Genomic DNA, 17161 nt, shown 5'->3' with positions numbered 1-17161 from the left:
TCTTCGCTGTAGCTGCTCGGAGGTTTACGCTTTTTGTTGTAGCTTTGCCTGTTTTCAGCCTGGATCTTTGAAATAGCTTTACGTGCTTCTTCTCGTAATTGATCGCGTTTTTCTAGGAAAATGGTGGCATTTTCTGTTTCCAATATCTCTTTTATCTGAGGGTCTTCTTTAAGCCTCATCCGTGTTCCAAACATGAGATGGAATGGAGTCATTCCTGTACTCCGGCTTGGTACCTGATTTAAATACTGCTGTGCTCGTGTGACAAACTTGTGCCATTGGGTCGGATGCGGCATGGATAGCTTAGTTAATAACGGGTTTAACGTCCGATTTATTCGCTCGATCTGACCGTTGCCTCTTGGTACGCCAGTAACGATAGTGACGTGTTCTATACCCTCGTCTTCACAGTATATTTTGAAATTGTTCGATGTAAAGGCTGTCCCCTGATCGGATATTATTCGTCTGGGATTTCCGAAAACAGCTGACTGCTTCATTAAATGGTTGAGTACTTCTACTGTCCCAGTGCTCCTCGTTGGATAGAGCCATACAAACTTGGTGAAGGTGTCTATCACCGCAAATATATGTGTTGATACCTCTTCTGTGTCGACGGCATTGGATCCAAATGATTCACATGGTAGGTGTCCAACAGAGCTTCCTTATCGAGGGGATGGAGTAATCCTTCTTGCTTACCAAATTTTTTCGTAGCCATGATGCACGCAAAACAATTTTGAATGACTTTCTCGATCTTCAGATACATATTCTTGAACCAGTAATCAGACTTCAGCAGTTGTTTCGTTTTTGCACTTCCAAAATGGCCGCGTTCATGGATCTGACGGATTATAGAAGTTTGCATCAGTCTCGGTACGACGATTGGGGTATCGCCATTCACTTCTTTACACAACAGTCCATTCGCCATTATAAATCCATCTGCTCGTCCTTTTTTCATCTTCTTCTTAGTCTCTTTCAATTCCTCGTCTTCCAGCTGATTTTGACGGAGTCTTGTCAAAATATCATCTTGACATTCTTCAATTATCATGGCGGAAGATAACGGATGTCGGCTCAAGGCATCCACATGTCGCATTATGTTGCCAGGACGATGTACGATCGAATACCGAAATTTTTCGAGGTAAAGCGCCCATCTTGCTACTTGCGGACAAATATCTTTTTTCTTCATAGTCTGCATAAACGCCTTACAGTCGGTTACTATAGTAAACGAGATTCCGATTAAATATACCCTAAACTTCTTTAGTGCTTTTATGATGGCTAACACTTCTAGTCTATAACTATTGTATTTCGCTTCAGTCGGCGTAGTCTTACCACTTGCATAATATATCGGGTGAAATAAACGATCCTCGCTATCGCGCTGTAATAATATTGCATCGAATCCAAAGGCGGATGCGTCGGTGTGTAATTCTGTCTCCGCCGCCGGACAGTACAAACGTAAAATAGGTCTATTACTGTAGGAATTTAGTTATATAATTATCGGTGCTGCCATCTATGTGTCACTAGCAATCAGGATTTAATGCGTGAGATGGCCACACTCACTTTAACTTTGCACTGTTCTGTTGTAGTTGTTATATACGTCTCTCTGATAATAAGTGTTCCGAAAGTTAATTCAATAAACAGTCCAATATATATTAATATATATATATAAATGGGTATATACATTTGCCTGTATATCGAACTTGTGAATTTTTGTAAAAACATTAAACTGTGCATTCTGTTCGCATCATAATCTTTCTTGTTCATTTTAAAACGAACCACGCTTTCAACAACAAGGTTATGGGCCCAGTGCCGCGTGGTGAAGCGAACAGGAAATAACGAAAAATGACGGACGGGCAGCAATACACGGGAAACTTAGAAGATATTCAGGTATCTACTAACAAAGTTCCAAAATTAACACTGACTAATTATTTGGAATGGAAACAGAGAATTCGATTGTTGTTGAGGCAACGAGGCTGCTTAAAACTAATCGACGGCACGGAGTCTCCGCCGGGATCGGATGCCTCGACGAGAGAAATCGAAATATACCAACGTAAAGAAGACCGAGCAGTTACTACGATTTTGTTGAGTTGCTCCAACGAAATATTGGCCATTTTAGACGACTCAGATACTGCGATACAGACTTGGACTAAAATAAAGGAACACTTTGAGCCAACTACTAGAGCGAGGTTAGCCGGCCTATTTGATGAATTTTACGAAATGAGATTCAAACCAGATGACGAATCTATAGGTATGTACATTGGTCGGATAAAGAAAAAGGTTAATGCTATGGTAGAAGCTGGATTCATATACTCGGAGCAAATGGTAACATTTCAATTAATTAGACGCCTTCCAAAAGAGTATGATTGCATAGTTCAAGCTCTGCATAGAATACCGGACAAGGATTTCAAGGTTGACCACATTGCAGAGGCCTTGATAGCGGAGGAATGTCGTATTAAACAAAGAGCTCGAGACGATAAAGCTGATGATGTCAACAACGCTTTAACTACAGGTAACCAGAAGAATAAAGGATATCAAAGACAGGGGCCACAACAAAATAAGGCTCAATCACCGCAACAAAGAGGTCAAATTAAGTGCTTCAGATGTGGAAAAGAGGGACACATGGCCAAGGATTGTCGAAACAAATTTAAAGGCAATGCACGTACAGCAAAGGGGGACGAGACAGGATTCTTTGTAACAATACCACATTGTTTACAATCACAAACTACTGAGAATAAGTGGATAGTCGATTCCGGTGCAAGTGCACATTTCTGCAATGACATCTCACTGTTTAAGAATTTTCAAGAAATTCGATTGAATGTGAAAGTTGCTGATCTTAATACGATGAGTGAGGTAAAGGGTCGTGGAGACGTCACTCTTAACTTATAGGTAGGAAACGGGCGAAAAACTCTTCACCTGTATAACGTCCTATATGCTCCTACTTTCAGAATTAACTTGTTATCTGGAGTAAAGTTAGTTCAAGGAAATCATCACGCAGTGATCACCGAAAATGCCTGTCGCATCTACAAACCAAATTGGAAATTTTTTTTCGCAGCATTCTTAAAGAATGGAATGTACATAGTACCTGTTATATCCGACGTGGACGAGACTACCGCAAATGTGTTAAAGGTGGACACAGACATTAACTTATGGCATCGCCGCTTGACACACTTAAATAATAGTACTATTAGACAAATGATTCAAAAGAAAGCAGTAACGGGAGCCTCTCTCTCAGGAACCGAAAAAGGAAAAGACTGCTCAATCTGTCCAATGGCAAAATCTACTCGTAACTCATTTAAACCACTTCCCGAACGAGTGAGTAAGGATATTCTGGAACTAACACACATGGACATATGGGGATCATCCAAGGTCAAGACAATGCGAGGCTTTAGATATTTTCTTTCAATCATTGACGATTTTTCAAGAAAAGCGACTGTTTACTTATTAAAAGAAAAATCGGAAGCGTTCACCTATTTTAAGGAGTACATGACTAAGGCTGAACGTCAAACAGGAAAGAAACTAAAACGGATCCGTACCGACAACGGTAATTCTCCTGAACAAAATGGTATATGTGAAAGATTCAACCGCACCATCATGGAGGGTGTGCGAGCAGCACTACTTGACTCAGGTCTCCCTGAGAGATTTTGGGGTGAATTACTAATAGCAAGTACCCATGTTCGTAATCGTTGCAGTCACAGAACACTACATATGGCTACACCTCTAGAAAAATGGACGAACAAAAGACCGTCAATTGGTCACTTGAGAACTCTAGGTTGTCGAGCCTATGTACACAGACCAAAGGTGACGAGATCAAAATTAGAGTCCAGAGCTGACATTGGATATCTGGTTGGATACTCCCTTTGCACAAGGGGATACCGGGTCTGGATTCCAAAGCTAAATAAAGTAAAGGACACTATCCACGTTAGATTCGAAGAGTCGGTCATGCATAAGAACGACATCCAACAACGAAGAAAGTCACAAGATCAATCATCTAAAGATACACTACTATACAATGATGAAAGCGAATTGGACATGACAACAGGAGAAAAAGAAGTCGAAATACTCCCCATTGACAATGCTGATGTGCCGCTATCTCCCCTCAAAATAGAGAGAGTATTAGGTAGGAGAAAATTGAATAACCGCATAGAAGTTTTCTATTATTTAACTCGTAACCCAGATGGTAAGCGAGAACGAATGAGATCTTTAGAAGATGTCCGAAAATATTGTGAAGAGCACTCAATCGAATACCGTCCAGAAGAATTCGACTTCAATACTAAAGAAGAAATCGAGCACTTGCCAACTCTCAAACCCATCAAGAAAACGAGTGCTGAATCTTCTGACAGCGAATATGAGGATCTGGAAAATAGCGACAACGAGGGTAATTTGGAAATATGACTAGCAAATGACAAGGACATCGTTATTCCGAAAAGCTATATTGAAGCCATCAATAGCCCACAAAAACTTCAATGGGAAATGGCAATGAAGGAAGAATTACACATGCTTGAACAAAGAAATGTCTGGGCCATTGTCCCACGAAGTACTGAAATGTCTGTAATAACTAATAGATGGGTTTATGCTGTAAAAACTAATACCAAGGGCGAGATACTAAAATTTAAGGCAAGATTGGTCGCCGGAGGTCATCGGCAAATTTTTGGAATTGATTACGATGACGTATTTAGCCCGGTTGTAGACTTCTCGTTGCTCAGACTATTCTATGCAATTTGTATCAGTGTATTAGGATGGCTATCATATCAAATAGATATCAAAGGAGCGTATCTATATGGTGAATTGAAACATGTCATTTATATGTTACAACCTCAAGGATCCGAAGGAGACGTGAACAAAGTTTGTAAACTAAACAAATCCATTTACGGGCTACACCAGAGTGGTAAAGAGTGGCATGCAAAATTAAGAAAGACATTACTGGAACGCGGCTTTACACCTTTGAAATCAGCCAATTGCGTATTCGGATATGAAGACAAGGCCATGCTACTAATTTATGTGGACGATATTGCCATTTTTGCTGCCAATCAGCTCTACTTCGATATGGTAATATCCACACTAGAATCCTGCTTTGAAATCAAGAAGATTGGTCCGATAAGTAAACTACTTGGAGTACAATTCATTAATGAAGGAGGAGTAATTGGTTTACATCAAAAACAATACATTGAAGAATTAAAGCAGCTGTTTCCCTCTATTAATAAAGTACCGCTATCATTGCCAGCACCTCCACATGGAATGCCGAGGCCGGATATACAGACCACTGAGGACGGCGCAAGATCTAATTATCCGTACAGAAATTTGTTGGGTTGTTTGCAATATATATCCAATCGAAGCAGACCTGACATATCATATTCAGTGAATTACTACGCTCAATTCTGCGAGAATTATAACAAATCTCTATGGGAGGGCCTTTGCGGCGTTGTGCGTTACTTATGGACTACACGAGATGCCGTTCTACATCTGAAGACTGACGAACTCACCATCAATACATACGTAGACGCGAGCTGGGCGGTAGCCAACGAACGAAGATCCATCACCGGTTATATAATTAGGCTCGGGACTGCAATAATATCTTGGAAATCGGTAAAACAAAAATGTATTTCGTTATCGTCAATGGAAGCGGAGTATGTTGCTCTCAATGCAGCAGCTAAGGAAAATATATGGCTTCATAGAGTAGTGAAAGAATTTAGCAAGATTATACATCTCAATGTACCCAAGCCAGTAATATACTGTGATAATTTGGGAGCAATCAGTTGTTCCAAAAAGGATATCGAGAACTCGCGGACTAAGCACATTAAGCTTAGATATCATTTTGTAAAAGACTGTATAAATCGTGAATTATTTGACTTGCAATTTGTACCTTCAAGAGAAAATATGGCGGATTATATGACTAAGACTTTTTCTATTCAAAGAAAACCATATTTTCAAGAATTTATTTTCGTTAAATGATTTTGTTTATATGCTGGTGAAGGGGCCATTTTGTAGGAATTTAGTTATATAATTATCGGTGCTGCCATCTATGTGTCACCAGCAATTAGGATTTAATGCGTGAGATGGCCACACTCACTTTAACTTCGCACTGTTCTGTTGTAGTTGTTATATACATCTCTCTGATAATAAGTGTTCCGAAAGTTAATTCAATAAACAGTCCAATATATATTAATATATATATAAATGGGTATATACATTTGCCTGTATATCGAACTTGTGAATTTTTGTAAAAACATTAAACTGTGCATTCTGTTCGCATCATAATCTTTCTTGTTCATTTTAAAACAAACCACGCTTTCAACAACAATTACTAAGAGCCAGTTTCAACTGATCGAATGCATGTTTTTGTGCCTTACTGAAATCAAATTTTCTTTCATCTTTTAACAGATCTGTTAGTGGTCGCGCTATGAGGGAATATTGCGGCACAAACTTACGAAAGTAGCCTGTAAGGCCTAAGAAACTTTGTACGGCGCGCACACTAGTCGGCTTTGGAAAATGTTTCACGGCGTCAGTCTTTTCTTCAGAAGGCGTGATCTTTCCGTTTTCTACTACGTATTCTAAATAATGCACTTTCGACTTTAATAACTGGCATTTTTTCCAATTAAATGATAACCCGTATCTAGCCGCCGTCTTTAATATCAGCTTAAGAGGATGCTGAAGTCATATTGTTACCGACCGAACTTCTAATTTTCTGGAAAGTATGGCATTTTTTATTGCTTTGATAGAATTACAAATCCTTTGGTGTAAGTAAAGTGCACATGCTAATCTTTCGGTGGATAGTGAAATTTAAACCAAAAAATAAAAAAAATTTTTGAAAATTTATCGACAATGTCACCTCAAAGAATTATATCTTTTATATCAAAATTATACTGCTTCAATCTGCAAAACAAGAGTGTGTGCCGAAGAAGAGCGTATGAAACAATAATGGAAAACCAAAAAAATAGAGCTTAGAGACTTATTTTCAAAATGCCATACTTTTCCAGATTTATGCAAAGCATGCGTGCAATATAGAAGAAAATGGTAAAAAAGAGCTATAGATTAGTTCCGCGATTTTGGGATAGAGGCGCTATACAGTTCTCAGTGCTATCTGTCATATACAGAATCCTTTAGGTTAGTTATGTGTGTTAGTTGTGCGTGTGTGTGTGTGTTTGTGTTATGTGCTACAAAACCCGGCTGAAAAAAATGGGTTGAAGGCACTCTGAAGGATAAAAAAGTGTATGTATTATACATAAATTTTGCAACATTTTTGCAAATATTTATATTATTTAGTTACATACATTCATATTCTAATTTCTGTAAAATACTTTAATTCATGTGCTTCATGTGTTTATATTATATATATTATGTGCTCCATATTATGTATATTCACATCAAAGTATCTATGTAAAAAGTTAATATTATTTTGTATATTGTATATATTTTTATAATAAATGTATATGTCATATAACTTATTTATAAAGCATGAAATATAAAGGTATTTTTAATTTCTTGTATGTATCACTTGTAAAAAAATTTGGATAAAAAAAACGTTAATTTTGTGACTTGCAATAATCTGTTTCAATATATACTTCTTTTAAATACTTACAATTAGCCTTATTTTATGCGTTTACCTTGGTATCTAAAATACACATCAAAATGTAAAATTAATTTCTAGTTCAGTAGAAAAAAAACATTGTAGTCTTACACCAGAGAGGAATGATAAAATATCATGTATATGTAATAACAAATAAATCACTTTTCCACTGACATTATACACAACTTTGCAGAAATAATTTTATTCTGTGAATTTTGAATGTGTGGTGCGGTTTAAAACACACAGTCGAAATATGTTTATATTTTTTAAATAATAGTTCTGATTTTTCATGAATCACAGTGGTTTTATAAAATGTTCAATTTTAACAGTTTTTATTAGACTGTACTTTAGACAATATTATATTTTGCCATTTCTCTCTGTTGTAAGACAAGAATGTTTCGTTTCTACTGTAATACAAATACATTTTCGATTTTGATACGTATTTTAAATACCAAGTTAATCACATAAAATAAGGCTAATTGTAAGTATTTAAAAGAAGCATATAATAAAACAGATTATTGCAAGTCGCAAAATTAATGTTGTTTCTTTTATCAAGATTATTTTACAAATAATAGACACAAAAAAATAAAAATATCTTTATATTTCATGCTTTAGAAATAAAAAATATGGCATATATCATACATTTATTGTAAAAAAAGTATACAAAATGATGTCAATTTCTTAGAAAGATATTTTGATATGAATATAGATAATATGGAGCATATAATATACATTATATATATACATAGAGCATATGACGTAATAAAAGTATCTTACAATAAAGAATAAGACAAGCCAGAAGCGGTTTTCTCGTGGACTGGCATTAGAAAATTCTTATTCTTGTCTTCAAGCCAGAGGCGGTTTTCTCGTGGACTGGCATTAGAAAATTCTTATTCTTGTCTTCAAGCCAGAGGCGGTTTTCTCGTGGACTGGCATTAGAAAATTCTTATTCTTGTCTTCAAGCCAGAGGCGATTTCCTCGTGGACTGGCAATATAAAATAAGACAAGCCAGAGGCGGTTTTCTCGTGGACTGACAATATAGAATAAGACAAGTCAGAGGCGGTTTTCTCGTGGACTGACAATATAGAATAAGACAAGTCAGAGGCGGTTTTCTCGTGGACTGGCATTAGAAAATTCTTAACAATTTTAATAAATATAGTCAGAGGCGATCTAACGTCAGCTGACCGTTTAGAAAAAAGACAGCTAAAGGCGATTTATTCGTGAACTGGCAAATTGTAAGAAATATTGTCAGAGGCGATCTATCGTGAGCTGACAATTTTTAATAAATATAGCCAGAGGCGATCTAACGTCAGCTGACAGTTTAGAAAAAAGAGAGCTAAAGGCGATTTATTCGTGGACTGGCAAATTGTAAGAAATATTGTCAAAAATGATCTAACGTCAGCTAACAATTTTTAATAAATATTGTCAGAGGCGATCTAACGTCAGCTGACCGTTTAGAAAAAAGAGAGCCAAAGACGATTTATTCGTGAACTGGCAGATTTTAAGAAATATTGTCATAGGCGATCTATCGTGAGCTGACAATTTTTAATAAATATAGCCAGAGGCGATCTAACGTCAGCTGACAGTTTAGAAAAAAGAGAGCTAAAGGCGATTTATTCGTGGACTGGCAAATTGTAAGAAATATTGTCAGAAATGATCTAACGTCAGCTAACAATTTTTAATAAATATTGTCAGAGGCGATCTAACGTCAGCTGACCGTTTAGAAAAAAGAGAGCCAAAGACGATTTATTCGTGAACTGGCAGATTTTAAGAAATATTGTCATAGGCGATCTATCGTGAGCTGACAATTTTTAATAAATATAGCCAGAGGCGATCTAACGTCAGCTGACAGTTTAGAAAAAAGAGAGCTAGAGGCGATTTATACGTGGACTGGCAAATTGTAAGAAATATTGTCAGAAATGATCTAACGTCAGCTAACAATTTTTAATAAATATTGTCAGAGGCGATCTAACGTCAGCTGACCGTTTAGAAAAAAGAGAGCCAAAGACGATTTATTCGTGAACTGGCAGATTTTAAGAAATATTGTCATAGGCGATCTAACGTCAGCTGACAGATTTGAAGAAATACGTATTTATTTTAGTTAGCAATTTACTGCACGTGTGGTCTGTTTATATTTTATCAGATAATTTATAAGGTCATTTAACCTTTTTTCTCGCAATTAAAATTCTAGCGTATGGCTGAATGATGTACATACGAGACAAAATAGACTTATACAAGGTGTCTAATAGATATAAGTTAGATATGATAAAATATTTTATTTGAAAAATGTATGTATAATACTATATATCTAATTGGAAAAATATGTTATATGTTTTTCCTAAATTTATTCTTATGTAATTAATACAAAATAAATAAATAAGTTAATTAATTATTGAATACATACATATACATATTGAATATAGTTATCTTTATTTTGTATTTTATATAACTGAAATGATATATACTTCCATTATTTCAGTCATTATCATATAAAATACAAAATAAAGATAACTATTTATTGATTATATGTGTATATGTATATATTAATTAATTGATTAATTAGTTATTTAGTATTTACTACATAAGGATAAAAATAAGAAAAGTATATGACATTTTTCTTCAGTGATATATATAGTATTATATGTATATTTTTCATTTATTATTTTGTCATATTTAGTTTGTATTTATTTGACACCTTGTATACGCTTATGTTTTCTCGGACATTATATTGCAGCCTTGCAACGAAATTTCAGTCGAGGAAACAAGCGCAAGCATCGTTTGTTTACAAACTTCCGATGACACACGTACACAGACCACACGTCAGTGTAGTGAGTCACCACTACAAACAAATGCGTACACACAGACCTACGCGGCATAGGTCCGTAGGCTGCGCCGATAATGTCATTTCATTTTTAGTACCATCGAAATGATGGCGCTTTCGCGTCGGAGTTCGCCCGTCACTTCAGCATCCTCTTAAGTCATGATAATTTCTCTTGTACATCAATCGAAGGTACTATCAAATCATCCATGTACATCGTTACAATTTTTTCCGCAGTTAAATCGCAAAAAACGACATTTACATATTTTTGAAAATACGCTGGAGAAGTGCTAAGGCCAAATGGCATTCTTAAAAATTCGTAATGTGAGCAGTGATGCGCTGTCGTGGGAATAAAGTTGCGTCTGCGCACTAAGCAAACGCTTTGAACCCTCAGTAATTCACTCTCTTCTTTCACAATATCAGCTGATTTCAATTGTAATTGATTATAATATGTCGTGTGTCATTAAAAACGCGGGAAAACTATCATATCCCCTATAGTACACCTAGATACATTTGTGGTAGCAGCCGACGTCTAGCTGTGACGTCAGCTTACGCATGCGCACGGAGGTTCCGTACGGGAAAAAATCCCACGACAGCGCATCACTGAATGTGAGACACGTACAAATTTACATACGTTTTTATAAATTGCAAATATTTATTGTTGTAGACGGACGGGTACCGCGCGAAACAAAAGGCTACAAATAGAATAATGTTTCCCGTCGGAATAAACGATCCAATTTTGGCTCGTGCGTTACGGAGATTTATACGAGGTGAAAGATGGAGATGTCCGAACGATCAGCAATTGGCGATGCGAGCGACGTAAGTTGAAAAATTTTATTGACATTATTGATATCGATGTTTAAATAATGACACGAATAAAAATCAATTCTCTACGTTTAAAGGGCTACATACACCTAAAGACGTAAAAAATAGGCCTTTTCATCGATTTTTTTTTTTTTTTTTGAGAACGTAATGTATGTAATTAATCTAGTCTTAATTAATCTTAATTAATCTTCAGATTTATAGACAAGCCCACAAGAGTTATCGCTAATTAGAATATCCGATTCCGCAAGGATGGCTAAACCGCACAGTCATTTGGGCTTAGCAAACCCACGGACCTGAGCTCACACACTACGGTCATACATACACATATACACTAGCGCATTTACACATTACACACACGTGAAGTATTAAAGAAAGCATTGTATAAGTAAATTAATAGTGTTTTCGATTATTAAGAGCCATTGATTACGTTTACACGTCAACCTTAAGGCCACTTCAACCCAGTTTCAGTTAAAGTAATCGACGATTAGCTTTTAATGTTACCTTCAGTATTTCGATATATCCGTTTCTTTAACTTTTTTCTATTATAACATATGTTTTATTTGTCATGTTGGCGATTCTGTAATCGACAATTAAATTAATCAGAACTTGGTCGAAGTGGTCTTTATGTCTGTATCAAACTACACATTGGCTTAGTTTACACCGATTGTTTAGTACGCGTACCAAGTACTAAATCTGCTTCTCCGATAGATATAAATCGTTTAGTGTAAAATCTACACCAATCAAAGAAGCAAATTTAGTTCTTAAGGAGGCATATACTTTTCTCGGCCCGAAAAATAGTGCTTTTTCACTAATTTTTTTTCAAGAAACAAAAAGGCACATTAGGATCGGGGTTTTTTTATATTAAAGAACATAATTTAGACTTTTAAATCAATTTTTATTGAAGTAAAATAACCCCCCTTTACCCCCTCTGCAGTCCCACGAAGTTGACCATGCTCGATGAGACTTGAATTGCGGTACCATGGATTAGTCCTTGACCGATCATCTGAAATAAAAAATCAATATAGCACCTTGAAGTTTATTAAATTCACTCGTATTTGACCCATTCTTTTTTTAAATTTCAAATTTAAAACAAAATGGCGGATGTTCAAACTTAAGATATCATTTTTCACGTATAAATTTCATTTTTAAGCGTGTCAAAAAAATATAAAAAATTAAGATATTAAAAAAATCATGGGTCAAATACTAGAGAATTTTATAAGCTTTCAGACAAAAAAAAACGGGGAGGAATCGGTTTAGTAGTTATTGAGATATTTATGGTACCGACTTTGAAAACGTGGTTTCGAGAAAAATGCGTTCAAAGTTTTCGAACAAGTTTATACTATAATAAAGAGGTTTTTTTTGCGACTTACATATAATCACCTATTCCGGGGCCATACAGGGAATCCTCCTGGGAAAAGTGTTCGTCGACTTTTTGATTTTTGCTCAGCCGGCGGCTGATACGGGCCTCCCGCGTCGTGTGCTGTGCTCGGATGTCTGCTTGGTCGCAGCGCCGAGTGTCTGTTGATGCAGCGAATGGTGCTGCGTTTCGTCCAACAGTTATTTCCATTATATTCATCACTCGTAGAAGGGCCGACGAACCTTCGTTGAATAAGCAAATTGCGAGGAAAGTCGCAATTTCCACGATTTTTGCGCTGCTGTTGGTGTAATTGTGGGCCATTCTCCAGATCAAGTTATTAAAACTTTCGTTGGCGTTTTGTGTATATCCGCCGAGGCAGCGTTTTAATAATGTCTCATTAGTAAGATCTTCGTATATAGGGCGGATCGCATCCAAAACCTCGTCTGGTAAAGCATTGTAGTTTTGCTCGTACCTGTTCAACGATCCGTTCGCTTTTGCTTGTTGCCACTCGCACCATGAATCCGAGGCTTGAGGACAAAGATGATGTTGCGGTTTGTCTTTCGTCGAACTATAATGATAGAAAGTGGCCCACTCTGCATCCCGCATTCATTCCACTGAGTCGAAATTTCGCCGAATAGTCAAACCATAATACATTGAGAGTTTGTCTATCATTTTCGCAGTTAATTTATTCCTTCCTCCAATGCCCTTGTGATCTTTTATGCACTTCCGGAGTCGAGCACCCATGTGTTTCTGCACGTGTTCAATGCATTCTTTTTTTTCTACTTCAACTGTATCTCCGTATGGTCGAGATTCAACGATACCTTTGAACGTCTTCGAATCACTGTCACCAATGTAATGCGTATATTTTACTCCGTACTTTTTCTGTGATCTGTGAAACATTTCTTTAATAGAATCGACCTCCATTTTTCTAGCTGAACCTTCATGATTTGATTGACATTTGTTTTGGTGCTCGATTTCCCACTCGCGAAATCCTATACTCTTCAGTGTCTTTCTTTTTGGCCCAAACCTTGCATTTTTTACAGTACGAAGATTTCACGTTTACGTCGACAATCTTCTTCGAATGCACTCCGATGAGACTGCACACGCCCTACAGAGAAGAAAACCCGCGCCTATGCCAAGTTCCGTCTTCCGAAACACCTAAATCCGTAGCGTTTTCGACCTCTTGCTCCAAACTTGTCCTCAACTGCTCCTCTTGTACCGCGTCTTTTATGAGTAATTCCGCGATGGCCTTGGATGCTATATAAATATTATTCTAAATTTCATTGTGCGATTTTTGAGCGACAAGAGAAGGCAAATCCATTAATCCACAAAATTTTTTTTTGGCAGATACTTTTTGTCCTAAGCAATGCATTGCAAAACTGAATCGCCGGTTGATTTCGTACGATAATCCAATTTTCGGGCAAGAAGAAACGTCTGTTGGCCTGCATTTGTCACAAATAATCACAATTTTAAAGCCAAGTCCGCGAGTGCTTTCTGTCTGGAATTTTACGTCACCTTCGCACGTTTTACATTTTACGACTTGTGAAATTTCATTAAAAACGGAATTAAAATTTAGAATTCGGTAATTTAAAGTGTCATTCTCCGGCACAAGCACATCAGATACCGACATCGATTTTAATTTATTAGCAGCACTAACGGTTTTCTCGGTTTCGCTTTCTAAAGCCCATCTATTTGGTGGCTTTGGACGTTTTGGCGTCCAATCTTTGCAAAATGCACCGCTTCGTACCCCCATTAAGTTGGACCCCCCACCATCGCCAAATCAAGTCGCACCTATCAATTAATTTAGTGCTAATTATGTGCTAATTAGTTGCCGCAATCCGGATTTTGTTGCTCTTACCGTTTAGCAGGAATTCACGTTTAAAGTGGGGGGAGCCAGCTTGACATTAAGCTGGCCCCCCCACCATAACAAAAAAAATATATAGAGTGCTCGAATCAAAAAATCATTTATACCAGAATTTGTTGCTATTTTGTTGCTCCAAGATAGCGTGAAAACATTTTGAAAAAATTATATTATTTACAGTAAATGCGTAGTGTCGTATAGTGGTGTGTACTGGTATATCTTAAATAATGCAATTTTTTTCAAAATGTTTTTACGCTATCTTAGAGCAACAAAATAGCAACAAATTCTAGCATAAATAATTTCTTGATTCGAGCACTCTATATATTTTTTTCCGCTATGGGGGGGGGGGCTAACTTAATATCAAGATAGCTCACTTAATACAAACTTCATCAATTCTTGCTAAACGGTAAAAGCAACAAAATCCGGACTACAGCAACAAATTAGCACATAATTAGCACCAAATTAATAATAATTAATTAATTAAAAGATGCGACTTTACTTAAGAATGATTACATTGCACCATGTCATGTACAATCTAAGTAAAATTGACTAAAAGAAATTTGTTGCTTGTATGATTTTGGTACCAAATTAATCTACAGACTCTGTACTATCAAAATATATAAGAAATTGAATTTGTTGCTCGTTTTAAAGTATCGAGAAGCGATACTTTGTCGTCGCGGAACGGTACGGCGCGAACTAAAAACGTTTATCATTAGTTGAAATAATTTGTTGCTTGTATGTTTCTGGTCTCAAATTAATCTACGAACAATATACTATTCAAAAAAATAAGAAACTGAATTTGTTGCTCGTTTTAAAGTATCGGGAAGCGACACTTTGTCGTCGCGTACTGGTACAGCGCGGATTAATAACGTTATAATTAGTTGAAATAATTTGTTGCTTGTATGTTTCTGGTCTCAAATTAATCTACGAACAATATACTATTCAAAAAAATAAGAAACTGAATTTGTTGCTCGTTTTAAAGTATCGAGAAGCGACACTTTGTCGTCGCGGACTGGTACGGCGCGGATTAATAACGTTATAATTAGTTGAAATAATTTGTTGCTCGTATGTTTCTGGTCTCAAATTAATCTACGATCAATATACTATTAAAAAAAAATAAGAAACTGAATTTGTTGCTCGTTTTAAAGTATCGAGAAGCGACCTTTGTCGTCGCGGATTGATACGGCGCGGACTAAAAACGTTATAATTAGTTAAAAAAATTTGTTGCTCGTATGTTTCTGGTCTCAAATTAATCTACGAACAATATACTATTCAAAAAAATAAGAAACTGAATATGTTGCTCGTTTTAAAGTATCGAGAAGCGACACTTTGTCGTCGCGGACTGGTACGGCGCAAATTAATAACATTATAATTAGTTGAAATAATTTGTTGCTCGTATGTTTCTGGTCTTAAATTAATCTACGAACAATATACTATTCGAAAAAATAAGAAACTGAATTTGTTGCATGTTTTAAAGTATCGAGAAGCGACACTTTGTCGTCGCGGATTGATACGGCGCAGACTAAAAACGTTTATAATTAGTTGAAATAATTTGTTGCTCGTATGTTTCTGGTCTCAAATTAATCTACGAACAATATATTATTCAAAAAAATAAGAAACTGAGTTTATTGCTCGTTTTAAAGTATCGGGAAGCGACACTTTGTCGTCGCGGATTGATACGGCGCGGACTAAAAACGTTATAATTAGTTAAAAAAATTTGTTGCTTGTATGTTTCTGGTCTCAAATTAATCTACAAAGTCTGTACTATCGAAATATATAAAAAATTGAATTTGTTGCTCGTTTTAAAGTATCAAGAAGCGACACTTTGTCGTCGCAGACCGGTACGGCGTGGATTAAAAACGTTATAATTAGTTGAAATAATTTGTTGCTCGTATGTTTCTGGTCTCAAATTAATCTACGAACAATATACTATTCAAAAAAATAAGAAACTGAATTTGTTGCTCGTTTTAAAGTATCGAGAAGCGACACTTTGTCGTCGCGGAACGGTACGGCGCGGACTAAAAACGTTTATAATTAGTTGAAATAATTTGTTGCTTGTATGTTTCTGGTCTCAAATTAATCTACGAACAATATATTATTCAAAAAAATAAGAAACTGAATTTGTTGCTCGTTTTAAAGTATCGGGAAGCGACACTTTGTCGTCGCGGATTGATACGGCGCGGATTAAAAACGTTATAATTAGTTAAAAAAATTTGTTGCTTGTATGTTTTTGATCTCAAATTAATCTACAGACTCTGTACTATCGAAATATATAAGAAATTGAATTTGTTGCTTGTTTTAAAGTATCGAGAAGCGACACTTTGTCGTCGTGGACCGGTACGGCGTGGATTAAAAACGTTATAATTAGTTGAAATAATTTGTTGCTCGTATGTTTCTGGTCTTAAATTAATCTACGAACAATATACTATTCAAAAAAATAAGAAACTGAATTTGTTGCTTGTTTTAAAGTATCAAAAAGCGACACTTTGTCGTCGCGGATTGATACGGCGCGGACTAAAAACGTTATAATTAGTTAAAAAAATTTGTTGCTTGCATGTTTTTGGTACCAAATTAATCTACAGACTCTGTACTATCGAAATATATAAGAAATTGAATTTGTTGCTCGTTGTAAAATGTCAAGAAAGGACACTATAAAAAGTTTCTTCTTAAATTGTTTCTTCTCGAAACTTTAAAACGAGCAACAAATTCAATTTCTTATTTTTTTGAATAGTATATTGTTCGTAGATTAATTTG

General features: G+C 36.1%; 1 protein-coding gene and 1 long non-coding RNA gene across 2 annotated transcripts in view; one reads left to right on the top strand and one right to left on the bottom strand.

Annotated features, from left to right (window-relative positions):
• The window catches only part of LOC137000834 (uncharacterized), a 30817-nt gene extending 19238 nt beyond the window's left edge, over nt 1-11579 (top strand). The window contains exon 3 of the long non-coding RNA XR_010891005.1: nt 11032-11579. This is a non-coding gene — a long non-coding RNA (uncharacterized lncRNA). The remainder of the gene's footprint in view (nt 1-11031) is intronic.
• A 132-nt stretch (nt 11580-11711) lies between these two features.
• Nucleotides 11712-13154, bottom strand: LOC137000833 (uncharacterized). Its single transcript, XM_067358360.1, has 2 exons — nt 12560-13154; nt 11712-12192 (listed from the first exon to the last, which is right to left on the bottom strand). Exons 1-2 carry the CDS (start codon nt 13150-13152, stop codon nt 12189-12191), a joined length of 597 nt encoding a protein of 198 aa, XP_067214461.1. The 5' UTR covers nt 13153-13154; the 3' UTR covers nt 11712-12188.
• Nucleotides 13155-17161: the final 4007 nt, after the last annotated feature.

The sequence above is a fragment of the Linepithema humile genome, chromosome 6 (assembly GCF_040581485.1).
Source record: "Linepithema humile isolate Giens D197 chromosome 6, Lhum_UNIL_v1.0, whole genome shotgun sequence".
In the NCBI taxonomy this organism is placed as follows: domain Eukaryota; kingdom Metazoa; phylum Arthropoda; class Insecta; order Hymenoptera; family Formicidae; genus Linepithema; species Linepithema humile.
This window is presented reverse-complemented; position numbering and strand designations above follow the sequence as displayed.

Excerpts from the sequence above, each read along its gene's own strand:
- LOC137000833 (XM_067358360.1), bottom strand. The coding sequence starts at position 13,152 with ATGCGGGATGCAGAGTGGGCCACTTTCTATCATTATAGTTCGACGAAA.